This window comes from Rhinopithecus bieti, unplaced genomic scaffold (assembly GCF_001698545.2).
Source record: "Rhinopithecus bieti isolate Rb0 unplaced genomic scaffold, ASM169854v2 scaffold_5273, whole genome shotgun sequence".
Classification (NCBI taxonomy): domain Eukaryota; kingdom Metazoa; phylum Chordata; class Mammalia; order Primates; family Cercopithecidae; genus Rhinopithecus; species Rhinopithecus bieti.
Window position 1 is genome coordinate 1,752,257 of NW_016805057.1, and position 14,647 is coordinate 1,766,903.

The window sequence follows — 14,647 nt, forward strand, 5'->3', positions numbered from 1 at the left end:
AAAAAAAAAAAAAAAAAAAAAGAAAGAGAAAATGGGGAAAATATGGAGTCCTCCTTATAATACTTCTCATTGCTTTGCATAATTATTGCATCAGAGTTGCCTTGTTCATTCATTATTTAAAAAATTTGCACCTCACTAGGCCCTGTATTATATTAAAAGCTGTATAAATGTACTATTTAAGTTCTGCTAGGGATTGGCAGTTGTTTCTCCCAGAATCCAGCACCTAACACTGTTCAGGAAAATAGTTCTATTGAATAATTACTGATTGACTGAATGGCTCTGAGGAACACTGCAGACCTTAAGACTTCTGCTGCTGTTAAACAGGTCAGGAGTGAGACTAGAAGCTCCATTGCAGAAGACAAATTCTTTTACTTTTTTTTTTTTTTTTTTGAGACGGAGTCTTGCTCTGTTGCCCAGGTTAGAATGTAGCGATGTGATCTTGGCTCACTGCAATTTCCGCCTCCTGGGTTCAAGCAATTCTCCTGCCTCAGCCTCCCAAGTACCTGGGAGTACAGGTTTGCACCACCACACTTGGCTAATTTTTTGTATTTTTGTAGAGACAGGTTTGCACCATGTTGGTCAGGCTGGTCTCAAACTCCTGACCTCTGGTGATCTGCCCGCCGTAGCCTCCTAAAATGCTGGGATTACAGGCATGAGCCACTGCCCCCAGCCTGAGAAGGCAAATTCTTAGTCACCTATCTAATATCTCTTCCCTTCTTCCTCCTTACTGATAGACTCCCAATTATCAACCTAAATAACAGAGAGGGGCTTTCTAGAGGAAAATTATATTTATGTAGGAATAAGGCATTGCAATAGAAGTACACATATCATAGTAAACCATGTGCATATTCAGGGAGGTAAGGACAAAGGATTTTATTTATTTATTTATTTATTTATTTATTTATTTATTTTTTTTTTTTTTTTTTTTTTGAGACAGAGTCTCGCTCTGTCGGCCCAGGCTGGAGTGCAGTGGCCCGGATCTCAGCTCATGCAAGCTCCGCCTCCCGGGTTTACGCCCATTTCCTGCCTCAGCTCCCAAGTAAGCTGGGACTACAGGCGCCCGCACACCTCGCCCGCTAGTGTTTTTGTATTTTTTTTAGTAGAGACGGGGTTTCACCGTGTTAGCCAGGTGGCCTCGATCCTCCTGACCTCGTGAATCCGCCCGTCTCGGCCTCCCAAAGTGCTGGGATTACAGGCTTGAGCCACCGCGCCCGGCCAGGACAAAGGATTTTAAAGGAAAAATGAGGATTACATAATTGTTTTGAGATAACTATCCTTGGCTATAAGTATCAATAAAGACTGTGATGCCAGTCCTAGGAGGTACAGGCAGTTGCTGGACAGATGTCCTCAAAGAAATATTTTTTGTTTGTTTGTTTATTACATATTTTCATTTTTTATAGAAACATTTTATTGGTTGGCTAGGTGAAGTGACTCATATCTATAGTCCTAGCCCTTTGAGAGGCTGAAGCGGGAGGATCACTTGCGCCCCAGAGTTCGAGACCAGCCTGGGCAACAAAGCAAAACCCTATCTCTACAAAAAATTAAAAAATTAATCAGGCATGGTGGCACACGCTTGTAGTCCCAGCTATTCAGTAGACGGAGGTGGGAGGATCACGTGAGCCTGGGAGTTCCAGGCTGCAATGAGCTGTGACTGTGTCACTGCACGACAGCCTGGATGACAGAGTGAGATACCATCTCAAATTGAAAAATAAAACAAAGGCCTGGCGCGGTGGCTCACGCCTGTAATCCCAACACTTTGGGAGGCCGAGGTGGGCGGATTATGAGGTCAGAAGTTCGAGACCATCCTGGCCCACATGGTGAAACCCTGTCTCTACTGAAAATACAAAAGTTAGTTGGGTGTGGTGGTGTGTGCCTGTAATCCCAGCTACTCAGGAAGCTGAGGCAGGAGAATCAATTGAACCCAGGAGGCGGAGACTGCAGTGAGCTGAGATCACGCCACTGTACTTCAGCCTCGTGACAGAGCTAGACGCCATCTCAAAAAAAAAAAAAAAAAAGGAAAAATTTTTATGAGGCAACACTTCATTCTATAAAACAGAATAAGCGTTCCAGTCACAGAAGTATTTTTTGTTACAAGTATTTTTTGTGTCAGATTGCAATGGCCTCTGTGGAAGGTTGTGGTTTTTGCAGTCTTTTGTAATAGTTTTTGTTAACAGGCATTTATGCATGAGAAACCCCTCTTCATGGCTTTCCTTGGCCTTCAGGTTTTTTTGCTTTGTTTTATTTTTTGCTTTATTATTAGTATTATTTTGAGATGGATTTCACTCTTGTTGCCCGGGCTGGAGTGCAATGGTGCAATCTCAGCTTACTGCAACCTCCACCTCTAGGGTTCAAGTCATTCTCCTGCCTCAGCTTCCCGGGAAGCTGGGATTACAGGTGCACACCACCACGCCCAGCTAATTTTTGTATTTTTAGTAGGGACAGGGTTTCACCATGTTGGCCAGGCTGGTCTTGAACTCCTGACCTCAGGTGATCCGCCTACCTCAGCCTCCCAAAGTGCTGGGATTACAGGTGTGAGCCACCTCGCCTGGCCTTTTTTTTTTTTTTTTTAAACAAAAGCAACGCTAGTTTGATTCTGATAATGTTCATACAATATTATTCAAGACAGTCATGTCCCCAGCCAGGGCAGTGGATGAAGATTTTTCTACACCCACTTGGCAGTTTTATTCCAGTGTTCCCATTCTCTCCTTGAGCGAGCATGGCCATATAATCCATATTTGCCAGATGAGATCTAAGTAGAACTCTAAGGAGGACAGCGTGTCTGTGAAGACTTTTATCTCTCAATAAAGGGAAACTGATGTGGCTATACTACCAGCATGCTTCCCCCTTATTGCTGCTTTCAGTGTGGATATGACATTTAGAGATGCTACAGACATCATGCAACTACGAAGAAGCAAGTATAAGGGAAAAACCAAGGGAATTGTACATAGCAATCTTGTCATGGTTGAGCTGCAAAATCAAGGAACTCAACTGTTTATCACTAAACTTCCATGGAAAAAAGGTATACCAGTTCATTTGAGCCACTTTTGACTACATGTTTTATTACTTGCAGCTAAAAGCAATCCTGATTGATACAGAGCATCATGGTACAATGTATGCAGAGAGGCCATTTATGCCTTCTCCATGAGACAATGTCTTATCTGCTGAGATTCTGTATTTGAGGTGGCCATTATAATACACTGCTCAGATCTTCTGCTTCAGGGAGTACAACTGACTGATGGCTCCAACCATCGCCAGCGGGGACTCAGCCCTGGGTTCATGCCAAGGCCATCCTTCTTGGGAGATGCTCTGAGTCTGTGACTGAGCAAGGCAGGGAGACTAATGCAGGCCCATTCCTGCAAGATGAAGGACTCCTTTAATGGGCAACTTTGGCTCAACGACTCCCTGTCAACCTTGCTGAAATTTTAAAAAATTATCCCGCATGAGGCCGGGCGCTGTGGCTCACACCTGTAATCCAAGCACTTTGGGGCCGAGGTGGGCAGAGCACGTGGTCAGGAGATCGAGACTGTCCTGGCTAACATGGTGAAACTCCATCTCTACTAATAAATACAAAAAATTAGCCGGGCGTGGTGGCAGGCACCTGTAGTCCCAGCTACTCAGGAGGATGAGAGAGGAGAATGGCATGAACCCAGGAGGCAGAGTTTGAAGTGAGCAGAGATCACGCCACTGCACTCCAGCCTGGGTGACAGAGCAAGACTCTGTCTCAAAAAAAAAAAAAAAAAAAAGATTCTGCATGTGAGGCTGTTTTCTCCAGTTCTCCTTCCTTGCCCCTCTTCTTCACAAGCATTAGATATTAGATTCGCCTATGATCTGAAAGCTCCCCTTGCCTTCTCTTTTTTCCTCTTCTTTATCCTTCATGGGGATTTCTCCTGATAAATCTCTTGTGTGCCTAATCTTTTCTTGAAGTCTACTTCTTGAAGAACCCAATCTAACAAAATATTCCTGGCTAGATTCGTTAGGAACATAATCTAACCTAGGAAACCAGAAGAGGCTCAGCCTGATTGAAGCATGAAGCAAAAGAGGGCTTGTATTAGTCCATTTTGTGTTTCTATAAAGGAATACCTGAGTCTGGGTAGTTTATTTTAAAAAGGTTTATTTAGTTTACGGTTCTGTAAGCTGTACAAGAAGCAAGAACGTCTGCTCAGCTGTTGGTGAGGGCTTTTGTGCTGCATCGAAACATGATAGAGGGGGCCGGGTACAGTGGCTCATGCCTGTAATCCCAGCACTTTGGGAGGCCAAGGTGGGCGAATCACGAGGTGAGGAGTTTGAGACCAGCCTGGCCAACATGGTGAAACCCTGTTTCTACCAAAAATACAAAAAATTAGCTGAGCATAGTGGCAGGTGCCTGTAATCCCAGCTACTCGGGAGGCTGAGGCAGGAGAATTGCTTGAACCCAGGAGGTGGAGCTTGCAGTGAGCCAAGATCGCACCATTGCACTCCAGCCCGGGTGACAGAGGGAAACGCCGTAAAAAAAAAAAAAAAAGAAAAAGAAACATGGTAGAGAAGGTCAAAGGGGAAGTGGGCACGAGAAAAGAGAGACCAAACCCGAGTGGCATCCTGGCTTTATAACAACTCACTCTCTTAGAAACTAATCCATTGCCCCATAACTAACCCAGCCCTGTAAGATGCAGAACTCACCACCAAGCCATTCATGACCACTCCACCCCCATGACCCAAACACCTCCCACTAAGCCTCACCTCCCAACACTGCTACCTTGGGGACCAGGTTTCAACACGAGCTTTGGTGGAAACAAACATGCCATATCACCATATCCGAATCACGGTAGGGCAGGAGAAGTAAGAAGACTCGGAAGCAACATTCAAGCCCCTTATTTACCAGCCTCTCTCAGCTTTCCTACATTTAAAATTCTTGCCACTAAGAAAAGATTTTCTTTAAATGTCAATAGCTATAAGGGTACAAGTGGTTCCGGGTTGCACATGGATGAATTGTACAGTGGTGATGTCTGGGCTTTCAGTGTACTTGTCACCCAAGTAGTGTATATTTTATCCAATCTTGCCATTTTGTAGAGTCTAGACTCCTCATTCCCTCTGGATCAATCCCCAAAATCCACTCCTACCTTTCTGGATAATTCCTATCAACACCAGTTTGGTTGCTTGTTTTTTTTGTTGTTGTTGTTTGTTTTGTTTTTTTTTGTTTTGTTTTTTTTTTTTGACACAGAGTCTCACTCTGTCGCCCAGACTGGAGTGCAGTGGCCGGATCTCAGCTCGACTGCAAGCTCCGCCTCCCGGCTTTACGCCAATCTCCTGCCTCAGCCTCCCGAGTAGCTGGGACTACAGGTGCCTGCCACCTCGCCCGGCTAGTTTTTTTTTGTATTTTTAGTAGAGACAGGATTTCACCATGTTAGACAGGATGGTCTCGATCTCCTGACCTTGTGATCTGCCCGTCTCAGCCTCCCAAAGTGCTGGGATTACAGGCGTGAGCCCCCATGCCTGGCCTGGTTGCTTGTTTTCAAGACGGCCACAATAAATTCCTTTTCTTCATGTGTGCTCATAGTATTTTCTATATCAAGAAAGAGATCAATCTGTTCCTATCCTCCTCCTGAATCTGGAATAGTCTTGGTGACTTGATGGACCAATAAATATGGTGGAAGTGACACCGTGACTTTTGACACAGTCATAAGAAGCCTTGCAGCTTCTCCTTACACCCATGGATATGCTGTCTGCTGGGATTCTCTTGCACTCTGGGGGAAACCACCTACCATGTAAGAACTGTGGCCACCATGAAACCACCTTTGTAGACAGAGAGAGACAGAGTGAGGCCGGCCAGCCTTCAACCATTCCAGCCACCCCAGCCCAGGCACTATACCTGAGTGAAAGAGACAACTTAAACTTCTTAGGCCGATCAGATATCCCAAAAAGAAGAAAGGAGGTTTCAGACATATGGCCCCAGTAAAGATATCTCAGTCATCTCCAACTACTCAGGCCACGCTAGTGGAGGATCCAGATATCATGGAGCACAGATAAGTCAGCCATTTCTGCTGTGCCGCACCCAAGTTCCTGACTCCCCAAATCATGAGTGCGATAAAATGTTTGTTATTTTATGCCACTAAATTTCAGGATGGTTTGTAAAGCAACAAAAGATAACTGGAACATCTTTGGGGTTTCTCACCTCCACATGGCTAAGCCATTTAAAACAGTGACTTCTCAGAACTTCATTTAGCTCTCTGAACTCCATTATCATATTGAGCCAATTCTTCCCAGTCTCTCTCACATTCCTGCCAGACTTTTTATCTTCCCCACTCGATCCAGTACCATCTTGTACACTTGTAGATGTCATGCACTGCACAAAGTTATCAGGACAGTGAGTTGAGTGGTGGCTGATGGGGGTGTCATTTTTTTGTTTTTGTTTGTTTGTTTTTGAGACGGAGTCTCACTCTGTCGCCCGGGCTGGAGTGCAGTGGCGTGATATTGGCTTACTGCAACCTCTGCCTCCCAGATTCAAGAGATTCTCCTGCCCCAGCCTCCCTAGTAGCTGAGATTACAGGTGTGCCACCATGAACAGCTAAATTTTTTTGTATTTTTAGTAGAGATAGGGTTTCACCATGTTTGCCAGGCTGGTCTCAAACTCCTGACCTCAGGTCATCTGCCTGCCTCAGCCTCCCAAAGTGCTGGATTACAGGCGTGAGCCACTGCGCCCAGCCAGGGGTGTCTTTTTTTTAGTTTCCGTAAATGTGTTAGGCCAGGCACAGTGGCTTAAGCCTGTAATCCCAGCACTTTGGGAGGCCAAGGCGGGTGGATCACCTGAAGTCAAGAGTTCAAGATCAGCCTGGCCAACATGGTGAAACCCCGTCTCTACTAAAAATACAAACATTAGCTATGCATAGTGGTGCATGCTTGTAGTCCCAGCTACTCAGGAGGCAGAAGCAGGAGAATTGCCTGAACCTTGGAGGCGGAGGTTGCAGTGAGCGGAGATCGCACCACTGCACTCCAGCCTGGGCAACAGAGCAGGACTCTGTCTCAAAAAAAAAAAAAAAAAAAAAGTGTTATACAACTTACTGGCTGCCATGACTGGGATTCCCAAATTTTCAATCCGTCAGTTTCTATTGCTGATATCTGATTGCCTGTGCGGAATAATCCAACCTGCCTTTACCTCTGCTTTCATTTTCTTGAATCCCTGATTGAAGCGCTTATTGTGCCTATCCTCAGTCTTGGATCTCTTTTTTTCCTCTTTCTATATTAATAAACTTTCCTCCCTCTCAATGAAAATAGCTTATTTTCCTAATTATATGTATTTTCATATTTTAAAAATGTAATGCATAAATGTATAAGAAGAAAGTAAAACTCACCTGAAATCCCATCCCTGATGTAACTGTAACATAGCTGCCATGAACATTTTGGTGACATTTTTCATGTGTTTGTATATACATGGGAGTTTTTGGATCAATCTCACTGTCTGTTTTCTTCAGTCCTTTTCCTAGAGACAAATGAAGAACCATCTAATTAGAGCCCACTACATATTTAGTTGTCAGACTTTGCCTGAATACTTACACTGCTTAGCCGTATTTAAAAATCTGTCTCATTTCCTGTGGTGGGAATGTGGATCCTATCACATTCAGTTAGTTGATGCCTTCTAATTTCTCCTCAATAACTACCCGTCTTGCTGAAAACAATGAGTCTCTCCTCAACTCCCCTTCACCTCAGTAGATTTCTGTCATGGCCCATGCATCAAAAAACAAAACAAAACATACTAGGAGGAACAAAGACAAGGGAGGCAAGTCAGGGATACTTCGGAGTGGGTAGTTGACAAAGAAGACGGAAGTTGGGAAGGTGAAGTATGTCAGGCCAAGATGGCATGTTCCCTGGAGCAAGGCCAAGCCTATTCTAGATGCAAGGGTCAAAAGCCAAAATGAAATTGTAATGAAAGCAAAATTAAAAAGATCTTGTAGAAATTCTGCTAGTGTCAGTCTGTTTTGTGTTGCTATAACAGAATACCACGGTAGTATTCTGGGTAGTTGATAAAGAAAAATAATTTATTTCTTACATTTCTGGAGGATGAAAAGTCCGAAGTCAGGTGGCCTTCTTGCTACCTCATCCCATGCTGGAGGGTGGATGGGCAAGAGAGGAAGAGAGGACAAGAGGGGACCAAAAATGCTTTTATCAAGAACCCACTCCTGGTCAGGCACAGTGGCTCATGCCTGTAATCCCAGCACTTTGGGAGGCCGAGGCAGGTGGATTACTTGAGGTCAGGAGTTCAAGACCAGCCTGACCAACACGGTGAAACCCTGTCTCTGCTAAAAATACAAAAAAAATTAGCCAGACATGGTGATGGGTGCCTGTAATCCCAGCTACTCGGGAGGCTGAGGTGCGAAAATCACTTGAACCTGGGAGGTGGAGGTTGCAGTGAGCTGCGATCGCACCATGGCACTCCAGCCTGGGCAACATAGAGAGATTCCATCTCAAAAAAAAAAAAAAAAAAAAAAAAAAAAAAAAAAAAACACCATTACAACAGCAATTAAATGTCAACATGAGTTTTGGAGGGGACATTCAAACACTAGCATTCTTCATTGGTCCCCCAAAACTTATGCCTTTCTCACATACAAAATACATTCATCCCATCAAAACAGCCCTCAAATTTTTCACTCATTCCAGCATTAACTAAAAAATCCAAAGTCCGGGGTCTCATCTAAGTTAGATATGGGTGAGCCTAAAAGCACAATTCATCCTGAGACAAATTACTCTCTAGCTGTGAGCCTGTAAAATTAACAAGTTACATGGACCCAACAGGTCCCATGTAAGTCCAAAAGCTAACAAGGGGAACAACATCAAGTCTTCTTAAAGCTCCAGCATAATTTCCTTTGATTCCATGCCCTGAATCCTGGGCACAATGGGGTAGGGGATGGGCCTCCCAATGCCACAGGCAGTCCAACTCCTATGGCTTTGTTGGACTCAGTCCGCCCAGCAGTTCTCACAGGTTGGAGTCCTGTGCCTATAGTTCTCTAAAGTGCTGCAAGCTGGTAGCTCTACAGTTCCAGGGTTTTAGGACTGGGCCGCTTTCATGGCCCCAGTAAGCACTACCCTAGGGGAGACTCTCTGTGGCAGCTCTGACCCCACATTTCCATTTAATGATGCCCTAGGGGAAGCTTTCTGTGGTGACTCCGCCCCTGCAACAAGTGTCTCCCAAGGCCTCCAGGCTATCTGCAACATCCTTTGAAATCAAGATGGAGGACGCCATGCCCCCACAACTCTAGCATTCTGCTTGTCTGCGGAAGTAGAATCACATGGACGCTGCCAAGGTTTCCGGCTTGTTCCTTCCAGGGCAGCAGGTCAAAACGTATCTAGGCCCGCTTGAGCCATGGTTGGGGCAGTCCAGGAGCACTGCAGCAGAATGCAGGGAGCAGAGATCTGAGGCAGCTCTGAGCAGCAAGTCCATGGAAGGTACCCCAGGCCTATCTCCTGAAACCATTCTGCCCTCCTAGATCTCTGGGGCTGTAATGGGAGAGGCTGTCTCCAAGATCTCTGAAATGCTTTCAGTGTCTTTCTCCGATTGTCTTGATGATCTCGTCCATCCACGTATTAATCTACTTAGCAAACAGTCACTTGGCCACATGCTTGGTTTGCTCTCCCAACATGTTTTTTCATTCTTTATGTAGCCAGGCTGAATTTCTTCAAAGTCTTTTTATTCTGCTTCTGTCTCTCTTCTGTCTCTGTCTCTCTCTCTCTCTCTGTCTCTCTCTCTCTGTCTCTTTTCTGCAGACACTATGGTGACTTATGCTTTTCTTTTAATTATAAATTCCAACTTCACATCATTTTTTTCCTCTCATATCTTACTGTATGTGGTTAAAAGTGGCCACATATCTCCTTCAATGTTTTAATTAGAAATTTCTTCCACCGCATATCTTAGTTTATCACTCAAATTCCACCTTCCATAGAGGCTTAGGGCATAGATAAAATTCAGCCAGGTTCTTTACCAATTTATACCAAGGATGGCCTTTACTCTAGTTTCTAGTACTTGTTCCTCAGTTTCAGCCCTTACTATCCATATTTCTGCCAACATTCTGATCATGACAACTTAGGTAATCTCTAAGAAATTCCAGACTTTTCCTACAACCCTTGTCTTCTTCTGAGCTTTCACCAGAATTGCTTTTAATGCTCCATTCAAGACAAGGACTTTTTCTAGGCCTTTCGTCTAAATTCTTCCAGCCTCTACCCATTACCAGTTCACACTGTTTCCACATTTTCAGGTGTTTGTTATAGCAACAGCCCCATTTCTCCATAACAATTTTCTATCTTACCCATTTTGCATTACTGTAACAGAATACCACAGACTGGGCAATTATAAACAATAGAAATATATTTGGCTCATGGTTCTGGAGGTTGGAACATCCAAGAGCATGGGCCTGGCATCCTGTACTGGTCTTCTTGCTGTGTCATCTCATGGGGGAAGGTGGAAGGGTAAGAGAGCACAAGAGAGCAAGAAAGGGCAAGCGGGGAGTAAACTCATTTTAACCAGGAACCCATTCCCATGATAACAACAGTAATTTGTTCCTAAGGGTGGAGCCCTGCATGACCTAATCACCTTTGAAAAGTCCCACCTCTTAATTCTGTCACAGTGGCAATTAAATTTCAACATAAGGCCCAGCGAGGTGGCTCATGCCTTAATACCAGCACTTTGGGAGGCCGAGGTAGGCAGATGACAAGTTCAGGAATTCAAGACCAGCCTGGCCAACATGGTGAAACCCCGTCTCTACTAAAAATAGAAAAATTAGCCGGTGTGGGGGCATGTGCTTGTAATCAGAGCTGAGGCAGAATAATCACTTGAACCTGGGAGGCGGAGGGTGTAGTGAGCCAAGATCATGACACTGTACTCCAACCTGAGTGACAGAGGAAGGCTCTGTCTCAATAAATAAATAAATTAAATAAATACATTTCAACATGAGTGTTGGAGGGGACGTTCAAATCACAGCAACCAGATACCAGAGTGTGACTCTAACCGGGCTTTGTTACAGCCAGTCCAGATGCTAAATTACTTAAAGATGTAAGTGTGGGCTGGGTGCAGTGGCTCATGTCTGTAATCACAACACTTCGGGAGGCTAAGGCAAGCAGATCTCTTGAGCCCAGGAGTTCAAGACCAGCCTGGGCAACACGGTGAAACCCTGTTTCTATAAAAAATACAAAAATTAGCCAGGCATGGTGGCTCAAGCCTGTAGCCCAAGTTACTTAGAAGGCTGAAGTGGGAGAATCACCTGAGCCTGAGGTGGTTAAAGCTGCAGTGAGCTGCAATCATACCACTGCATTCCAGCCTGGGCAACTGAGTGAGATCCTGTCTCAAAAAAAAAAAAAGGATCCTTTTGTAGTTCATGAGGACGATGATTGGGTGCTTCACACATGTGTGTGAAATGTGCCACCCTCAAACCTTGTTACAATGTCAGCATATTACCTGCCTGACCTGAAAAAAAAAAAAAGAAAAGTTACAAGTGTGACCTAAGACCCTCTGGAGTTCTGGTTCTTGAAAGTGACTCCACATGAATCCTTAGCTAGTTGCTCCTTTCACTCCAATTACCTAACTACACACCTTGGAACCACCTCTTGCTTGCGTTATGGCTCAGCTTGTACTCATGGCAGAAGGTGCAGTGGGAGCAGGCATGCCACATGACCAGAGCAGGAGCAAGAGAGACAAGTGCCACATACTTTTAAGCAACCAGATCTCCCAGGAGCTCCACTCACTATTTCACGGACAGCAGCAAGACATGAAGGATCTGCCCCCATAATCCAAACACCTCCGTCCAGGCTCCACCTCCAACATTGGGGATTACAATTCAACATGACGTTTGGCACGGACATATATTCAAACTATATTAGTCCTACAAAAGACTGGAAAGTTTGCTGTGATGGAGAAGGGGCTGTGTGCAGTAGGGGTGGGAATCTAAGAATCTAATGACTTTTTATGCAGACTTTTAACCTATCTGCTAGTTTTCAGCTGCATGTTCATTGCCAGTGAGTGCCCAAGCTTCCTGTGATTCCAAGTTTTAAGCATTTCAGAGACTTTGTGGTATAAATCAGGTCACTTACAGACTTCCCTCACTGGTTTAGAATTCAATTTTCACAAGTCTAGTGAGTCAGTTACCCCTCATCCATCTGCTTTACAGTTTTCAAAATGTTGATGATGTTTGTCTTTATGGGTTTATTTATTTTAAACATTTTACTGTCATTTTCAGGGGTTTAAGAAAGGAATTTGAAGTCAATATGTGCTCAGTCCATCATCTTAAACAAGAGGCTAACATGAAAGTATCTGCAAAGGAGAACAACATGGAAGAAACCTTATTTTAGGAAGTTGAGGTCATCCGTAAAATGCAGAATAAATTAAAAGGGAAGAAACTAAAGCCATGGGGTCAGGAAGACACACAGAAATCCAAAGGGAGACAATAAAAGGACCAAAATATGATGGTGACAAAGGGGATAAAAATGAAGAACACGACTTTTAAAAAGAAAGAAAAGAAAAAAATCTGTGGACCAATCGACTAAGACAAAGAGGGTTCTATAGTGTTGTTGGTTTGGAACAGAATGACTGAGATAATTCTAGGGAATTTATGAAAAGTAATGAAGAGTAAGGGAAGAAGATTTGGGGACAGGTCATGGTTGTGTTTTTATAATAGTGATTATTGAGAGTGTGTTATGGAGGCTGATGTGGGTGGATCACTTAAGCCCAGGAGTTTGAGACCAGCCTGGGCAACATGGCAAAACCTCCATCTCTACAAAAAATACAAAACAATTAGGCTGGTGTGGTGGCGTGGGCCTGTAATTCCCGCTACTTGGGAGGTTGAGGCTCAAGAATTGTTTTTAACCAGGGAGGTGGAGGCTGCAGTGAGCCAAGATTGCACCACTGCACTCCAGCCTGGGCAACAGAGTGAGACTCAATCTAAAAAAAAAAAGAAAGAAAGAAGGAAGGAAGGAAGAAAGAAAGAAAGAAAGAAAGAAAGAAAGAAAGAAAGAAAGAAAGAAAGAGAAGAGAAGAGAAGAGAAGAAAAGAAAAAAAAAAAAAAGGAAAGGAAAGGAAAGGAAAGGAAAGGAAAGGAAAGGAAAGGAAAGGAAAGGAAAGGAAAGGAAAGGAAAGGAAAGGAAAGGAATCTGGCTGGCTCAAGAGAAACAGCTTAAATATGCAGACAGCCAGGACTCCTTTTGTCAGTTAGGGCTGTCAGGGAACCAGAACCAACAGGATATATGTGTATTTATATTAAGAGATTTACTTTAAAGAATTGGCTCATGTGATTATGGGAACTAGAAAGTCCAAAATCTGTAGGGCTGACCAGCAGTTTAGAAACTCAGGTAAGAGTTGACTCCTCAAGTAGTCTTGAGTCTGAAACATGTAGGGCAGGCCAAGAAGCTGGAAACTGAGGCAGCATTTCTTTGTTACAGTCTTGAAGCCAATTTCCTTTTCTCTGGGAAGCCTCCATTTTGTTTTGTTTTGTTTTGTTTATCTTAAGGTCTTCAACTGATTAAAAGAGGCCCACCCACATTATTGAGGGTAATCTCTTTTACTTAAAGTCAACTGACTGTTGATGTCAGTCATATCAACAAAATACCTTCACAGCAACGCCTAGCCTAGCATTTGACCAAACAACAAGGCTTCATAGCTTAGTCAAGTTGATGCATACAATTTAGCTTTTACACTCCCCAGTGAAACTGCCCAGCTAGAGCCTCCCAATGTCAAAGTCCACTATCAATCAACAAGGTCCACTCATAACACAGAAATCCCAGTCAGTCTTCTAAATGCCCCATCCTAAAGAAAGAGCAGGGAACCAAAAATAAATAGACATATGTGGAAAGTCACTAGGAGGAAATGAAAACAATTCAGGAAGAAGAAAATGACAAGAAGTATTAATACCTTCAGAGAGATAAGAGAAGATAATTCAATCATGAAAGAAAGAAGCTAGTGAGGGGAAAAGATTTCAGAGAATAAAAAGAAACTCTTGGAAATCACAAATATGATAACATGAATGAAAAACTCGGTAACAAGGATTATAAATTAAAGGTAAGAAAATCTCCAAGAAAGTTAAACGAAATGGTAAAGACACAGAAAAAAGAAAAGAGAAGAAAAATATCAGTTTAGGAGGATTAGCATCTGAATAAAGTTTCCAGAAAGAGAATGGAGAAAATGAAGGAGGGGAAATTGTCTAAGTAATAATTCAAAAAAATGTTTAAGCATTATCAATCATGAGTTTCCAGAAGGAAAAGGTCTACCAAGTCCCCAGCACAGTGGTTAACTACATATCCACACCAAACCACTTCATCATTGAAGACATTAAAGAAAGCAAAGATAAGATAGTAAAGTTTTGTGTCCGTGAGAGGGACAGATGACACAGAAATGATCAAGAATCAGACTGACTTCGGGTATCAGGAGAGGGCAATGGAACCATGCCTTCAAAACTCTAAGGAAAAATGACATTTTGACCCAGGATTCTATTTCCAACGAAACATAGCAAATTTAAGGGTAGCAGAATGATCTTTTTAGAAATGAAAATTCTTGGCCAGGCATGGTGACTCAAGCCTGTAATCCTAGCACTTTGGGAGGCCAAGGCAGGAGGATCACTCGACCTCAGGAGTTCGAGACCAGCCTGGCCAATGTAGTAAGACCTTGTCTCTAAATTTAAAATATTATATATAAAAAATA

At 43.5% G+C, this 14,647-nt stretch overlaps 1 protein-coding gene across 3 annotated transcripts in view; it reads right to left on the minus strand.

The window, feature by feature from the left end:
• Positions 1-14,647, minus strand: part of LOC108528966 (myb-related transcription factor, partner of profilin-like) — a 91,378-nt gene that overhangs the window by 24,887 nt on the left and 51,844 nt on the right. For 2 of the 3 annotated variants that reach the window (XM_017870998.1, XM_017870999.1), the window contains exons 3-4: positions 7,326-7,453; positions 6,149-6,319 (exon numbers count right to left, since the gene is read on the minus strand). In XM_017870998.1, coding sequence (XP_017726487.1) covers positions 6,149-6,319; positions 7,326-7,453 — 299 coding nt within the window. The remainder of the gene's footprint in view (positions 1-6,148; positions 6,320-7,325; positions 7,454-14,647) is intronic. The other variant, XM_017871000.1, reaches the window with a different exon arrangement.